A 14,507-nucleotide genomic window follows, 5' to 3' on the forward strand; every position below is an offset into this window, starting at 1 on the left:
TTGTGTGGCTCATAGATCAGGCATGAGACTTGTTTCTTAAACTTTGAATAGTTTCAGCTTATAGGGCTTTAGGAGCAGAAGTTTTTGTTTTTAGTTGGAGTGTTGCGGTCCAATCCTGAAGGAAACTGGGAGAATTCATGAAACAGTCCAGTGTACGTGTGGATAACAACAGGTATATTGTAGTTTTTTTTTTAAGAATTTTTTTTCCTACATTGATCATATAGGAATTTCAGATTTAAAAATCTCTTGAGGTTAGGAAGTCAAAGACAGGTAGACTTTAGACTTCACTTAGGGTCTTAAGGTTCTTGGGCCTGCTGGGAAGTGACAGGTTTTACTCAGGATAAGGCTGAGAACTCTTGAAGCCAGATGTTTTATGCACATTCTTAAATATGGCATTTTCAGTCAAAGCCTTGGTAATATAACTAATGTTTCTAATTGTATCCTCATATAAAGAGAGTAGATTTTTATTGAACTTATATAAATAAAAATAATATGAGTAGTTTCTGAATTTTGGAGAAATCAAGTAGGGAGAAAAAGCAAATGGTTCCACCTTTGTTCACCAAAGTCTACTAACATCATAAAGACATTCTCTTCATAATTTACATCAATTTTATGTAATTTTTTGTTTTGCTGCTTGATCTTTATTAGTTCTATGAACTCATGAATTTATTAGAGTTCTGGAAATTTTTTTTTAGTCCATTGATCTTAAAGTTACCAGAAATCTTTGTTGAAGAGTACTGCTAGAGTCTTTTCCATGAACAGCAGCTTTGGACTGTAGCTGATTGCAAATGTTTTTAGGGAATTCAGAATAATAATTGTGATGACAAAAACTTAGAATAGCCATGTAAAATTTGGTGAAAGTTCTCAGTTGACAAGGAAATGTAGTTATTTTTAGTACATGTAGCATTTTAAGATAACCAGAATCATGACTGACAGTGTCACATCAGGACTATCAGACTTTTATATAAATTTCATCAAATCTTTAGAATACTCACATTAATAACATCTATACAAATACAACTTTAGAAAATTTTTGATATAATAGAAATTTATAACTAATAGCATACTAGATTTTTATGAGTTTACATAGTTTTTGAAACATTTATATCAATAACATACCCATAAATGTAACTGAAAGAAGATCTAATACTTACTATTTAGCAGTGCCTCCTATACAATTTACCAAGTGAGGTTAATCATTTGCTATATCTACAGGATGAGAGATACATTCTTTGAGGCTTTCCAGGAGCCCAACTAGAAAATCCCAAAGTTGGCTGGGTGTGGTGGCTCACACCTGTCATCCCAGCACTTTGGGAGGACAAGGCAGACGGATTACCTGAGGTCAGGAGTTTGAGACGAGCCTGACGAACATGGAGAAACCCCTTCTTTACTAAAAACACAAAATTAGCTGGGCGTAGTGGTGCATGCCTGTAATCCCAGCTACTCGGGAGGCTGAGGCAGGAGAATTGCTTGAACCCAGCGGAGGTTGCAGTGAGCTGAGACCGCACCATTGCACTCCAGCCTAAGCAACAAGAGCGAAAATCCATCTCAAAAAAAAAAAAAAGAAAATCTCAAAGTTATTTTTAGATTGGAAGGCCTTAATTTAGGATCTTGATTCTGGGGAAACCTGCCAGAGATGTCAAAGGTTCAAAACATTTGATCAAAACAAAATTGCTGGCTACTGTGAAGTTACTCATTTAACCATACTGATAATCAAAAGATCTTAAAAGCAATGCAGAAAGTTACATGGATGTAAAAGCGTTAATCCTTTTAAAGCTCAGTTTTCCTAAGTAACCAAAAACCTAATAAAACACAGGTGTTATATTGATAAAACATTAAATTTTTTTTTAGGCCAGTTGCCAAGAAGATAAAGAAATACCTTTTGTAGGGTATTTGCTTCTCCTTGTGGGAAACCTATTTGGGTAACTTGGAAGTTAAACCTGATAAAAAGGGTACTTGAATTTAATTAGGGACAGGAAGTGTCCAGGGTTACGTATCTACATTAGAGAGGAATATAAACGAGAAAACTAGTAACTTGCTCTTAAATAGCATAGGAAGTTTCCTGGTTACATGGAATAATTCAGATACTATGTAAAGCCAAAAGTACAGAATCAAGTTATGTTGGAGGAAAACATTGCTCTTCTAGACCTTAAACTAAACATTTCAGGCCGGACATGGTCACTCATGCCTGTAATCCCAGCACTTTGGGAGGCCAAGGTGGGAGGATTGCTTCAGCTCAGGAGTTCAAGACCAACCTAGACAACATCTCTACTAAAACAAAAAAATTACCCAGGTGTGATGGTGCACGCCTAGCTACTTGGGAGGCTGAGGCAGGAAGATGGCTGGAGCCTGGCTGCAGTGAGCTATGATCACGCCACAACAGCCTGAGTGATGGAGTGAGACCCTGTCTCAAAAAAAAAAAAAAAAAAAAAAAGGTGCAGTGGCTCACACCTATAATCGTAGCAATTTGGGAGGCTGATGTGGATTCAGGAGTTCGAGACCAGCCTGAGCAACATGGTGAAACCCCATGTCTACGATAAAATAAAAAATTAGCTGGACATGGTTTGTGTACCTGCGGTCCCAGCTGCTCAGGAGGCTGAAGCAGGAGGATCACCCAAGCCCAGGAGTTCAAGACTGCAATAAACCATGATCATGCCACTACACTCCAGCCAAGATGACAGAGTGAAAGCGTATCTCAAAAAAAAAAAAAAAAAAAAGATAAACATTTCAGTGTCAGGCTATTAACAGCAGAGTGAGAACTGGAGGGAAAAAATTAAGTGGAGCTGACAAAAAGGTTGAAGGAGAGCGTTATCACCCTAGCCAAGCAAAAAGATACACTTTTTCAAGGGTAGAAAGAACGGAAGGCAATGGTGTATGACCTGCAAATCATGTGCAGGAGGGGTACAGCAAAAGTTGAACTTCTGATATAAATCTGAGAAGTTTCAGAAAGAACAATTTTACCTTGAGAAGTGAAATTACCATTCTGAGTGAAAAAGACAGCATTTCCAACCTGGAACTAGGGAAATTAATTAGATCCCAGGAAGAAATAGAAACTGTAGTTTTGCAGATGGCTGTTCAACAGATTTTAGAATTTAAAATCAAAACCTCTTTCAGTTTTATTAATACTAAGAGCAAATTAATACTTTAAGAAAACCTTATTGTTCTAACAGAGGACCAAGCTTTTTAGTTTTGTATTAGTGTATTTATAATAGCAAAGCTCAATCTTTAGAAAGACTTGTAAACAATTCTCTTCAATTATAGCCAACTTGACCACACACAAAATATTTTATGAACCTTATCACAGCTTACATTGATGACATGCTTGGACTTTCTGCTCTGTTGTATACCTTCCTCTTTCTTAACCAGTCATTTTACTTTAGGACAAAAATCTACCATACAAGATTCTTTTGTGTACAAAATTATTCTTTTTCACCTTTTTTTTAACCAAAAATATATCTTTGTAACTTTCTTCACATCTCTCTCTCCTACTGACTGATTTGTTTCTTATTCCATATTTTGAAATAGGCTTTAAATAACCTTCAAATTACACAAAATTCTTCTTTATTTAATCTTGGCTAACATGTCATAAGCAGTGAGTTTTATCTCAACATGAATGGAAAAGTCAGCAGATTTCAAAGTATAAAGAAAAAAAGAACTTAGATCAAATACATTCTATAGTTGCAGGTTTTTGAATGATGATAATTTGAGCTGTAAATTTTTCTTGATGTAATTTTGCTCATCAGTTTAAAAATGTGCACAAGAATAGGCTGTAAGATGTAGTCTGCTGGAATCCCAGAAAACCTGGCATGTTTTAACATTTGAGAATCCCATTCTGTTCTTATTACTCTCTTGAGAGGAAAGAAAATTCTGCAAATCCTGTCAGGGAAAGTCAGGAGTTTAGACCTGTGTTTTAGGTGGTGGTGACTGCCCTAGCGGTTTGTCTTTTTTTTTTTTTCTTTTTTCTTTTGAGACAATCTTACTCTGTCACCCAGGCTGCAGTACAGTGGCATGATCTTGGCTAATTGCAACTTGCACCTCCCGGGTTCAGGCGATTCTCCTGCCTCAGTCTCCCGAGAAGCTGAGATTACAGGCATGCACCACCACGCCTGGCTAATTTATGTATTTCTAGTAGAGACAGGATTTCACCATTTTGGCCAGGCTCGTCTCCAACTCCCAACCCCATGTGATCCGCCCACCTCAGTCTCCCAAAGTGCAGGAATTACAGGTGTGAGCCACTGTGCCTGGCCCTAGTGGTTTTTAGTTAGCCATCTTGTGCCCACCATTCAGAATCTTTATTTTTGCTCGTGGAAGATTTTCAGAAGCAGCAAGGGAAAAGAGTCAAACCAAATCAAAAGCCAAAATAAGGATGTTCACAAATATTTTAGCCCAGGCATTGCAGATCAAACAAAATATTAAACTGAGTACACAGACAAAATCAAAAGTAAATTCACCAGAAGACGTGAACAGAATGTTAATTCTGTAGAAACCAAGAATACCCAATCTAAAAAGACATTTTTCTTTACACCAGAAAGGACTTACCAGGAAATACATAAAGTTTATCATCTCAAAAAGGGATGTATGGTCCTTTATTAAGGTGACCTTATCCAAACCAGATCCCAAATGATATCAAGAAGCCTCTACCAAAAGGAAGGAGGCTCAGCCTGAGAGAAAGTTCACCAGGGCAGAAAAGGCAAGCCATGGAAGTAGAGTGCTCAGAGCACTCAAGTCAGTACTGCACACTGGTTCTAAGAATCTCTGATTCCTTCAGGTAATACTCTTTTCAGATCCCACTTCTGACACTTTGATATGTCAACCTAAATAACAAACCACCTCAATAACAAATTCCCAAAAATTATTTGGGATTAGAGCATCACAATGGGAATACACATGCCATAGTAAACCATGTGCTTATTCAGGGAGGTAAAGGCAGGCAGGTTTTTAAAGGAAAAAATGAGAAGGATTACATGATTGTTTTGGAAATAATTATCCTTGGCTACAAAGATCATTAACAAGGGTAATGCCAGTTCAAGTTTGCACAGGCAGTTTGCTGGGCAGATGTCCTTGTAGAAGCATTTTTTGTATAAGGTTTAATGGCCTTTGTGCAGGGTTGTATTTTTTGTAGTCTTTTTTGTTATCAGGCATACAAGCATGAGAACCTTATTTTCATGGCCTTTCCCAGCTCTGTCAGGATTTTCTTCACATTAGTGATTTCATTTTGATTTTGACAACTTTCATAGTTATTCCATTAACTTGTATTTGTATGTGAGAAAATACTATAAAGAAGGAATTGGGTTGGTCTGAGTGCAGTGGTCCTTTACATCTAATTGATCACAACCAGTTACAGATTTGTTTGTTCCTTCCCCCACTCCCGCTGCTTAACTTGCCTAGCCTAAAAACAAAAAAAGAATTGGTTAAGCAAATATTCAGGAATAAAACTTCATGTGTCATCATAAAAGTAATTGTTTAAAAGCAAACGTTTTAAATACACATTTTAACATAAATTTGAGAGGACTTATCGTTTTCAATCTGACACTGATAAGTAGTTTTTGCTTCATTTACTTATTTATGAATGAATGAACAAGACAAGGTCTTGTTCTGTCGCCCAGGCTGGAGTGCAGTGGCGCCATCACGGCTCACCGCAGCCTCAAACTCCTGGCCTCAAGCCACCCTCCTGCCTCAGCCTCCTGAGTAACTGGAATTACAGCCATGTGTCACCATGCCTGTTTAATTTTTTTTTTTTTTTCATTTTGTATTTTTCCCTGGTTAATTTAAAAAAAAAATTTTAAGAGACAGGGTCTTGCTATATTGCCCAGGCTAGTTTTTGCATCTTTAAAACCGAATACTTAGCTGGGTGTGGTGGTGCACGTGCCTGTAGTCCTAGCTGTTCAAAAAGTTAAGGCAGGAGGATTATTTGAGCCTAGGAATTCTGAGCTCTAGTGCACTATGCTGACTGGGTGTCCACATTAAGTTCAGCATCAGTGTAGTAAACTCCCAGGAGCTGGGAACCCCCAGGTTACCTAAGGAGGGGTGAACTAGCCCAGGTTAGAAATGCAGCAGGTCAGAACTCCCATGCTGATCAGTAGTGGGATCATACCTGTGAATAGTCTCTGCACTCCAGCATGGACAACATAGTGAGACCTCATCACTTTAAAAAAGCAAAATGAACAAACCCTGAATATTTTAAGTTAGAGATGGAGTTAAAAATATTTTTAGTTAAGCAGAATCATGTCAGTTTTTGCGGGGGGGGGGGTGTTTGTTTTGAGACAGAGTCTCACCCTGTCGCCTAGGCTGGAGTGCAGTGGTGCAGTCGTGGCTCACTGCAACCTCCGTCTCCCAGGTTCAAGCAATTCTCCTGCCTCGGCCTCCTGAGTAGCTGGGACTATAGGCACCTGCCACCATGCCCGGCTAATTTTTGTATTTTTGGTAGAGAAGGGGTTTCACTATGCTGGCCAGGTTGGTCTCGACCTCCTGACCTCGTGATCCACCTGCCTCGGCCTCCTAAAGTGCTGGGATTACAGGCATGAGCCACCGTGCCCAGTCCCTGCACTAATTTTTTAAACAAAGTCCTGTTGGTGCTCCTTTCAAAATTTATCTTCTGTCTGACCATTTTACCGCTTCTGCAACAACCCTTCCGACTCAGCCACTGTTCTGTTTGGTTTGGGTTACATAGTGGCATCCTACCTGGTCTTCCTGTTTCCACTCTTATATCCCTAGAGCATATTCTCCATAAACCACCAGAGTGATCTTCTAAAATAAAAGCGTAAATTATGTTCAGAACCCTCCAGTGGCATCCATCTCATGTAAATAACCACTCCTGCCTACATGATGCCACCTCACTTGCCCCAGCTGCCTCATTGTATAGTTCCCTCTGCACAATGCCCTCTTTGCCACAGCTGTGTGCTCCTGCTGACCCTTGGGCGAGCCCACCAGTCACACTTCTGCCTGAGGGCCTTGCACGTGCTGACTGCTGCCTGAGATACTTATCCCCATCACTATGATCACCTTCCCAGAGAGGCATTTCCTGGCTTCCCTATCTGAGATAGCCTCTATTTCCTCATCAGCATCATTTCTGTCTGCTGACTCTACTTTGTCTGTTGGTTGATTTTTGCACTAAGCATACTACCAGAAGCTTTTCTCTCAATTTGCTTTCCCACAGTAAAAGAGCAGGGCCTTTGTCTTGTCCATTAGTTTCTCCTCAGAACAGTGCCTCCCAGGTGTTCAACAAATACTTGCTAAATAGAAGATGGCTGATAGCAAAAAGATTTATGTCTATGTGTAGGGACTTGGTCTTTATTGACATTGTGCTTTTATTCCCTAGAGACCCTGAAATATGGCGTCTGGCCTGCTTGAAAGTTTGGGGCAGAAGCTGTATTAAACTTGTTCCATACACATCCTGGAGAGAGATGTTTTTAGAACGGCCTCGTGTTCGGTTTGATGGTAGGTTGGATTCTGTAGAACTCAGCAGAAATAGTGATCTGTAATGCTGATTTTGATAAATATGCCATTTCAATTTTCCATGATGAATGTGAGTACTGTAAGCATGTTTAAAGGAAACCACAGTAAAATAATGCTGGAAATGTCTTAATAATTTTTAACTTTTAAAAATTATTTTCATAGGAGTGTATATCAGTAAAACCACATATATTCGTCAAGGGGAACAGTCTCTTGATGGTTTCTATAGAGCCTGGCACCAAGTGGAATATTACAGGTACCACTGTAGTACACTGAGTGAGTGGAAAATTCTCTCTCTCCATGTATTAGTTAAATGGACATCTGTTGTTTGTTGCTTTTAATTGACCCACAAAATGGCCCTCAGTATTTTTATCTAGTACTACAATATAAGAATTGCACTCAAAAAACCAATAGGCTAATATAAATTACAGAATTTCTTCTGGCCTCTTTTAGATTTCTCCTTGTCTTTTGCCCTGGGTATATTTGCCTTTTCAAATAGCTTGTGCTTTTATTCCATTTTATTGCTTGCCAAATATTACTGGCATTTAGAAAAAACATAGACTTGTTAACCATTGTGTGTGGATCTCACTTTGTTTGAAATTGTGCTTTCAAAAAAGCACAGAACTTTGATAAGACAATATTTGACTTTTATTCAATGAGTAAAACTTAAAAGTTCAACAGTTTTCCCTGAGGAAGATGATAAAGTATCTTTGGTTCTTTGTTGCTGGACTAACAGGTAGTCAGTCATATTTGTTTTAATGTTTTAGCAGTTCTTTAGCCCATGGTATTTCAGTGTTGGTTTCATAGCTATAAATAGGTGTAGGTACTGATAGGTAAGGACATATTTTATACTTCGTGTGTGGGTTGTGTTTTGGTCTTCTTTTTCTTATTACATAGGTACATAAGATTCTTTCCTGACGGCCATGTGATGATGTTGACAACCCCTGAAGAGCCTCAGTCCATTGTTCCCCGTTTAAGAACTAGGAATACCAGGTAATATATATATTTTTTAATGGCTTTCCATCCAGTCTACGTTTTATATGGTTGCTTGCAGATTAAAGTAACCCAGTGCTTCCTTCACTTAATACTGGATGATTTTAAAAGCAGTCATTCGGGGGCTTAGGAAAAATACCAATTTCTGGGCTTTACCTTAGAAAATCTACTTCAGTAGGTCTTTGGAGCCTTGGAATTGAGGTTTACTCAATCTTAACTGATTCTTTTCAAGCAAGAATAAACACTGTTGTAATTTGTTACTTCTTAGATTACTTAAATCCACTTAATAACTGATTTAGATTCAATTTGTGGTTTTTTTAAGGACTGATGCAATTCTACTGGGTCACTATCGCTTGTCACAAGACACAGACAATCAGACCAAAGTATTTGCTGTAATAACTAAGAAAAAAGAAGAAGTGAGTATACGAGGTGGAATTAATAGTTTTCTTACCTTAATAGCCTATTCATCCAAGCATTCTCGATTAGAACGACAAAGAAACCCTGTCTGATTATTATAAAATGTATATTAACTTCTAGCAATCACTGAAGAAAGCTGGAGAGTTTTCTAAAATGTGGTTTTTTTTATTGGATCAGCTTGTTTTTTACCAGATAGTTTGTTTTTTATATATGAAAATGTAAAGCTGAAATCTCTTGTGAAATAACTGGTAAAATTATACCTGAATATGTTTTTGGCTCTGCTCATTTCAAATCACAGGGATTTTTTCTTCCTAAATTAGCTCATACAGTTAATTCTTTCCATAAGGATACTGTTAGAACTTTAGTTTCTACTGGAAATAACGTAACTTCAGATAATTTTCTTCCTGCTCTTATAAAAGGAAAAAAATGCCAAGCAAATATGATTACTGACATTCTAGAGTGCTTTAAATTCTCTTAACAGATTGGTAGCCTAATTTTTTCACAACCTTTCTCAATATGCATGTTTTCAATCCTGGTTAAAAATTGTTATATGTACCCAAGAAGCCAGTTGTATGGTATTTGAAATAAATATTAATATTTACTTGTTGCCTTTATAATTAATACAGCTTTTGAAGGATATTTCTCTTGTATGAAATCCCCCCTTCTCTAACATCATATATCAAGACAGGACAGAATTTCATCTGCAAGTCCTATAACCTTGTGGCTGCCTATTGCTGGCATCCCCAGTTCCCTCTGATGGGTTCCTGGAGCCTGGGCAGACAGAGAGAGTTGCTTTGACTGTGACTGCAGGTTTCCTGAAGTCAAAATTGGGAATTTGGAAGGCCTTAGTTGCTTAGGTTTTATCTAATAAAAGAGTTTAGGAACTCCCATGTAGAATGTCAATTTTCTCTTCAGAATATGATGAAACATTCATAGTGAGTTTTTTTGTTTGTTTTAGCAGCAGCATTTGCAGAAGTGTAATTCTAATGAAACTTGTCACAGCTGTTTGCTCACTTATTTTACTGTTATTGCAAAAGATAAGTTATACTCTGTGCTTTTTCTACATCTTCTACCAATTTATCACTTTCCCTCTTAAAAAATGTCCAAGTGTTTTCCAGTAGAAGGAAATACTAGGCTTAAAGGTAGGAGATAATAATTTTACATCCCATCTATGTAACGTTGGTTACATAGTAGTTTTACCTCCCTGGATCTTCATTTTTTTTAGCTAGTAAATAGCAATAATGCAATCATATTTAACACATGAGGTTATTGTGATGATTAACTGAGATGATGATGATGATGGGGAAAACCTGATATTTTTAGAGTATTTAACAAGTTTAAAGCACTCATATGTTCTGGTAATATTCAAAACAACTCTTTACTGCATGCAAATATTATGTTACTTTTAGTGTCACTGTTGCATAATATTCCTATAAACGTAGAAGTGAGGTAAGGTTTCATTATAGGTTTATGCATCTTTTCTTTTGCAGAAACCACTTGACTATAAATACAGATATTTTCGTCGTGTGCCTGTACAAGAAGCAGATCAGAGTTTTCATGTGGGGCTACAGCTATGTTCCAGTGGCCACCAGAGGTTCAACAAACTCATCTGGATACATCATTCTTGTCACATTACTTACAAGTAGGTGAATGCAATAAAAATAACAAGGTTGCACTATAAATGTATACTTCATATCCAGCTTAAGAATTTCAGATGTTTCTAATTTCTCTGAGTTACATTACAAACTAAAACCAATACTACTACAAACTACTACAAACCAAGAAAATGGCCCAAATGAAAAAGACTAAGCATGCTTGAGGAAGCAGAGCATCTGGAACACTCATATAGTGCCCATTGGAATGTGAATTGGTACCACCACTTTGGAAATAAAAGTAGCATTCCATGGGGAGAATGGTACTTAGTCAGCTGTGAGCTGTCCATGCATGACTTAAAGCCATTTTAAAATACCACATCATTTTTCTTTTCCCACAGTTCAGTTACCATTTTTTGCTTTATTTCCTTTGTTTTATCCTCAGGGCTTCTACACTGATTTAATAAAATTGTAGTTGGGAAAGTAAGTCTACTAAAAAAATAAGATCGCAGGTATTCCAAAGCCAAATCTGTTAGGTAATTCCTATTTAAAACTCTTTGTTCTATGCAGTAGCATTTACCTGTACATCATAATCAGTGAACTGAAGAGGGGAGGTGTGAGAAAGGAGCCACCATACAGAAATACATAAAACTTAAAAAGGAAGTGAAATATCAAGTCCTGTGGCTATTAAGGTTAATTAGCTCTTGTTCGATTTGAAAGAATATTGGTACGTGACTGAAGGTTCTTCGTTCTGCTTGAATCCAAAATTCTGAGAGAGAAGTTTTGAGGTCAGCTTTCATTAGCCTCTTTGCAACCTTAACCACATTGTTGAAAACTGTGTCACATTTCCACTTTACAAATAACTTTTCCCCGCTCATTTGGAAGGTCCTGACAACAGAACATTTTTCTTTCTCACTTTTGCCTACCAATTCTACTATATCTCCTTTTTGCTTCTCTCTGTAATGCTGTGGAATTTTTTTCTACTTTTCAAAGAAGGAAATCTGGGCAGGTGTGAAGGCTTATGCCTGTAATTCCAGGACTTTTAGAGGCCAAGGCAAGAGGATCACTTGAGGCCAGGAGTTTGAGACCAGCCTGGGCAAAACTGGGTGACCCTATCTCTACAAAAAATAAAAATATTTGCCAGGCATGGTGGTATGCACCTTGAAGTCCCGGCTAATTTGGAGGTTGAGGTGGGAAGATCATTTGAGCCCAGGAGTTCAAGGCTGCAGTGAGCTATGATCATACCACTGCACTCCAGCCTGGGTGATAGAGCAAGACCCTGTCTCAAAAAAGAAAAAAAGAAACCAAACCCTGAAGTAGAACCAAGCAAATGAACAATGGATGGTTATAATTTATATTGACCCATTAGAAAAACATTATTTATTTAGGAGAAAAAAGGACATTACAATAGGCATTATTTGTAGCTGCTAATTATCACATTGACTTCCTGTAATATTTATAAAATCACTTGAATTCTCTGCTTTTGTTTCTCTTTCTGTCAGAAGGAAAAGAATAAAAGGCAGTGGTAGCATAACTTACCACCTACTTTCCCTCCCCCATGCCTATAATTATGCTGTTGATCATGCAATTGTTAAATAATCAAATTATATTCTAGGAATATAGTTCTTTCTGAAATATTTTAACAAGAACCTAATGTCTATAGCTTCTGACTTAAAAATTCTACTCTTAGGAGTCTCTGAAGGACATCAAAATAACATAATTTTAAATTGAGAAATAGTAGACACAATCTAAATCTCCAATTAAGTAAACTGTGGTACAAGGAGACAGTGAAATATCATCCTCACTAAAAATGTTTTCTGAAAAATAATGGTGTGGGAAAATGCAAATAATTAAATGAAATAAAAAGCAAAATTACTAACTTTGATCTCAAGAAACACTAGAAAATATCCCTCATATGGCTCTATCTGGGTGTTGGAATTATGAGTGATGTTTCTGTATACATTTCTAAATTTTTTGAGTTTTCTACAGTATGCCTATATTATATAGAATTTCCTAAGATGAATTAAAATAAAAAAGGCTAAAGCATAGAATAACCTTCCCCAACCACACAGGATTTTAAATGACTTGAAATTTCCTCGTACTAGTAATTTTGTGCTTTGTTTTTACAGATCAACTGGTGAGACTGCAGTGAGTGCTTTTGAGATTGACAAAATGTACACCCCCTTGTTCTTCGCCAGAGTAAGGAGCTACACAGCTTTCTCAGAAAGGCCTCTGTAGAGCCTCAAGTCCAGTCCTGTATCACTTTTGCATGAATCAAAGTATATAGTGCAAAAGAGCACCTAAGTTATAAATGTGTATATATATATATATGGAATTGGAACTTATTTTAAATTGTTGGAGTTCTTTTAAGAAGAGTATAAATTGATTATTTTTTTTATTTAAAGGGATAGTCGATTCTTGGGGTGTTTTGAAATTAAGTTGGAGTTAATTTGCTTAAGCATATTTATGTTGTGAGAAACCTTCATATGAAGTTTATCATGCCCTTTTTCAAGCAGATTTATGAGCAGATTTCTGTCACATAAGTCGTCTTCTACTTGAGCATCCTAATATTTAAATGCATCAGGGGAGAGCTCCACTGGATAAGCATTTTATTTCCCGCATGGCATAATGTTTTTGCACTAAAGGCTCAAAGTGTGAGAACCTGTTCTGGATTTGTTTGAAATTGTTTCACCAATAAAGATCATAAATAAATGCTTCTTTCAAGAAAATATATTTGGATGGCCTTTTAAAAATAACAGGATATTTAATAAGAGTCCTAGATAGCCAGCAGAGACTTTAAGAATAATTGCCCCTAGCCAGGTGTGGTGGCTTGCACCTGTGGTCCCAGCTATTTGGGAGGCTGATGCAGGAGGATAACTTAAGCCCAGGAGTTTGAGTCTGGGAGTTTGAGTCCAGCATGGGCAACATAGCAAGACCCTGTCTCTTATTAAAAGAAAAAAAATAATTTCCTCATTTCATCATTGGTCTTCATATGTAGCCACAAACACTGACCTCATGTAGGCACCTTACCAATATATGACATTAAGTGAGAGTGGAATCCCTTAGGACTGGAACACTTCAAGCTCAACCAACTGACTTAGTTGTCATTCTTCACAAAAGAATAGTAGAGCATCATGTAAACCTGAGCCTGACTCTTGTTCCAGTATGAAACTTGGGGGAGAGCACCAGCCACCTAAGAAAATTGTATCTTACCTTTTTACTCAAAGGAGTCCCCCTTCCCAGTAACAGTCCTATTAGTGTTTAATTTCAGAGTTTGTGTCTGGTAGACCTCTACCTGATTCAGATTTGGTTTTGATGTTTCAACCATAGTTAGAGACAATTTCTCATGTACTTTCAGAAATCAATATCTGCAGCCACTGTTACTTTTAATTGACATTAAAAGACGCTTTGTAGGTTCCCACAATTCAGTATGGGTTAGGCTTTTTAAAAAGTAAATACAGACCAGGCGTGGTGGCTCATGCCTGTAATCCCAGCACTTTGGGAGGTGGAGACAGGCAGATCACCTGAGCTCAGGAGTTCAAGACCAGCCTGGGCAACATGGCAAAACACCGTTTCTACAAAAAAAAAAAATTAGCCAAGTACAGTGGTGCATGCCTGTAGCCGCAGCTACTTGGGAGGCTGAGGCAGGAGAATTGCCTGAGCCTGGGAAGTGGAAGTTGCAGTGAGCCAAGATCATGCCATTCCACTCCAGCCTGGGCAACACAGTGAGACCTTATCTCAAAAAAATAATGATAGTACATGTTATGTTAAAGGTGAAAACCATACATCAAGTGTGCATATAGAAGGAAGAGAATTGGCCAGGTGTGGTGACTCACACCTATAATCCCAACACTTTGGGAGGCCAAGGCAGGAGGATTGCTTGAGGTCAGGAGTTTGAGATGAGCCTGGACAACATAGCAAGACCTCATCTCTTCTAAAAATTAAAAAAAAAAAAAAAAAAAAAAAAAAAAAAGCATGGTGGTGCACACCTGTGGTCCCAGCTTGTTCTTAGCCAGGAGGTTGAGGCTACAGTGAGCCAAGATTGCACCACTG

General features: G+C 37.7%; 1 protein-coding gene across 2 annotated transcripts in view; it reads left to right on the forward strand.

Moving 5' to 3' along the window:
* The window catches only part of FBXO9 (F-box protein 9), a 34,072-nt gene extending 20,887 nt beyond the window's left edge, over positions 1-13,185 (forward strand). For both annotated transcript variants that reach the window (XM_025383352.1, XM_025383351.1), the window contains 6 exons: positions 7,319-7,437; positions 7,618-7,708; positions 8,350-8,445; positions 8,768-8,861; positions 10,353-10,504; positions 12,584-13,185. In XM_025383352.1, the coding sequence (XP_025239137.1) occupies positions 7,319-7,437; positions 7,618-7,708; positions 8,350-8,445; positions 8,768-8,861; positions 10,353-10,504; positions 12,584-12,692 (661 nt within the window). In that variant the 3' untranslated portion in view covers positions 12,693-13,185. The remainder of the gene's footprint in view (positions 1-7,318; positions 7,438-7,617; positions 7,709-8,349; positions 8,446-8,767; positions 8,862-10,352; positions 10,505-12,583) is intronic.
* The last annotated feature ends 1,322 nt before the right edge of the window (positions 13,186-14,507 follow it).

The sequence above is a fragment of the Theropithecus gelada genome, chromosome 4, assembly GCF_003255815.1.
Source record: "Theropithecus gelada isolate Dixy chromosome 4, Tgel_1.0, whole genome shotgun sequence".
Classification (NCBI taxonomy): Eukaryota; Metazoa; Chordata; class Mammalia; order Primates; family Cercopithecidae; genus Theropithecus; species Theropithecus gelada.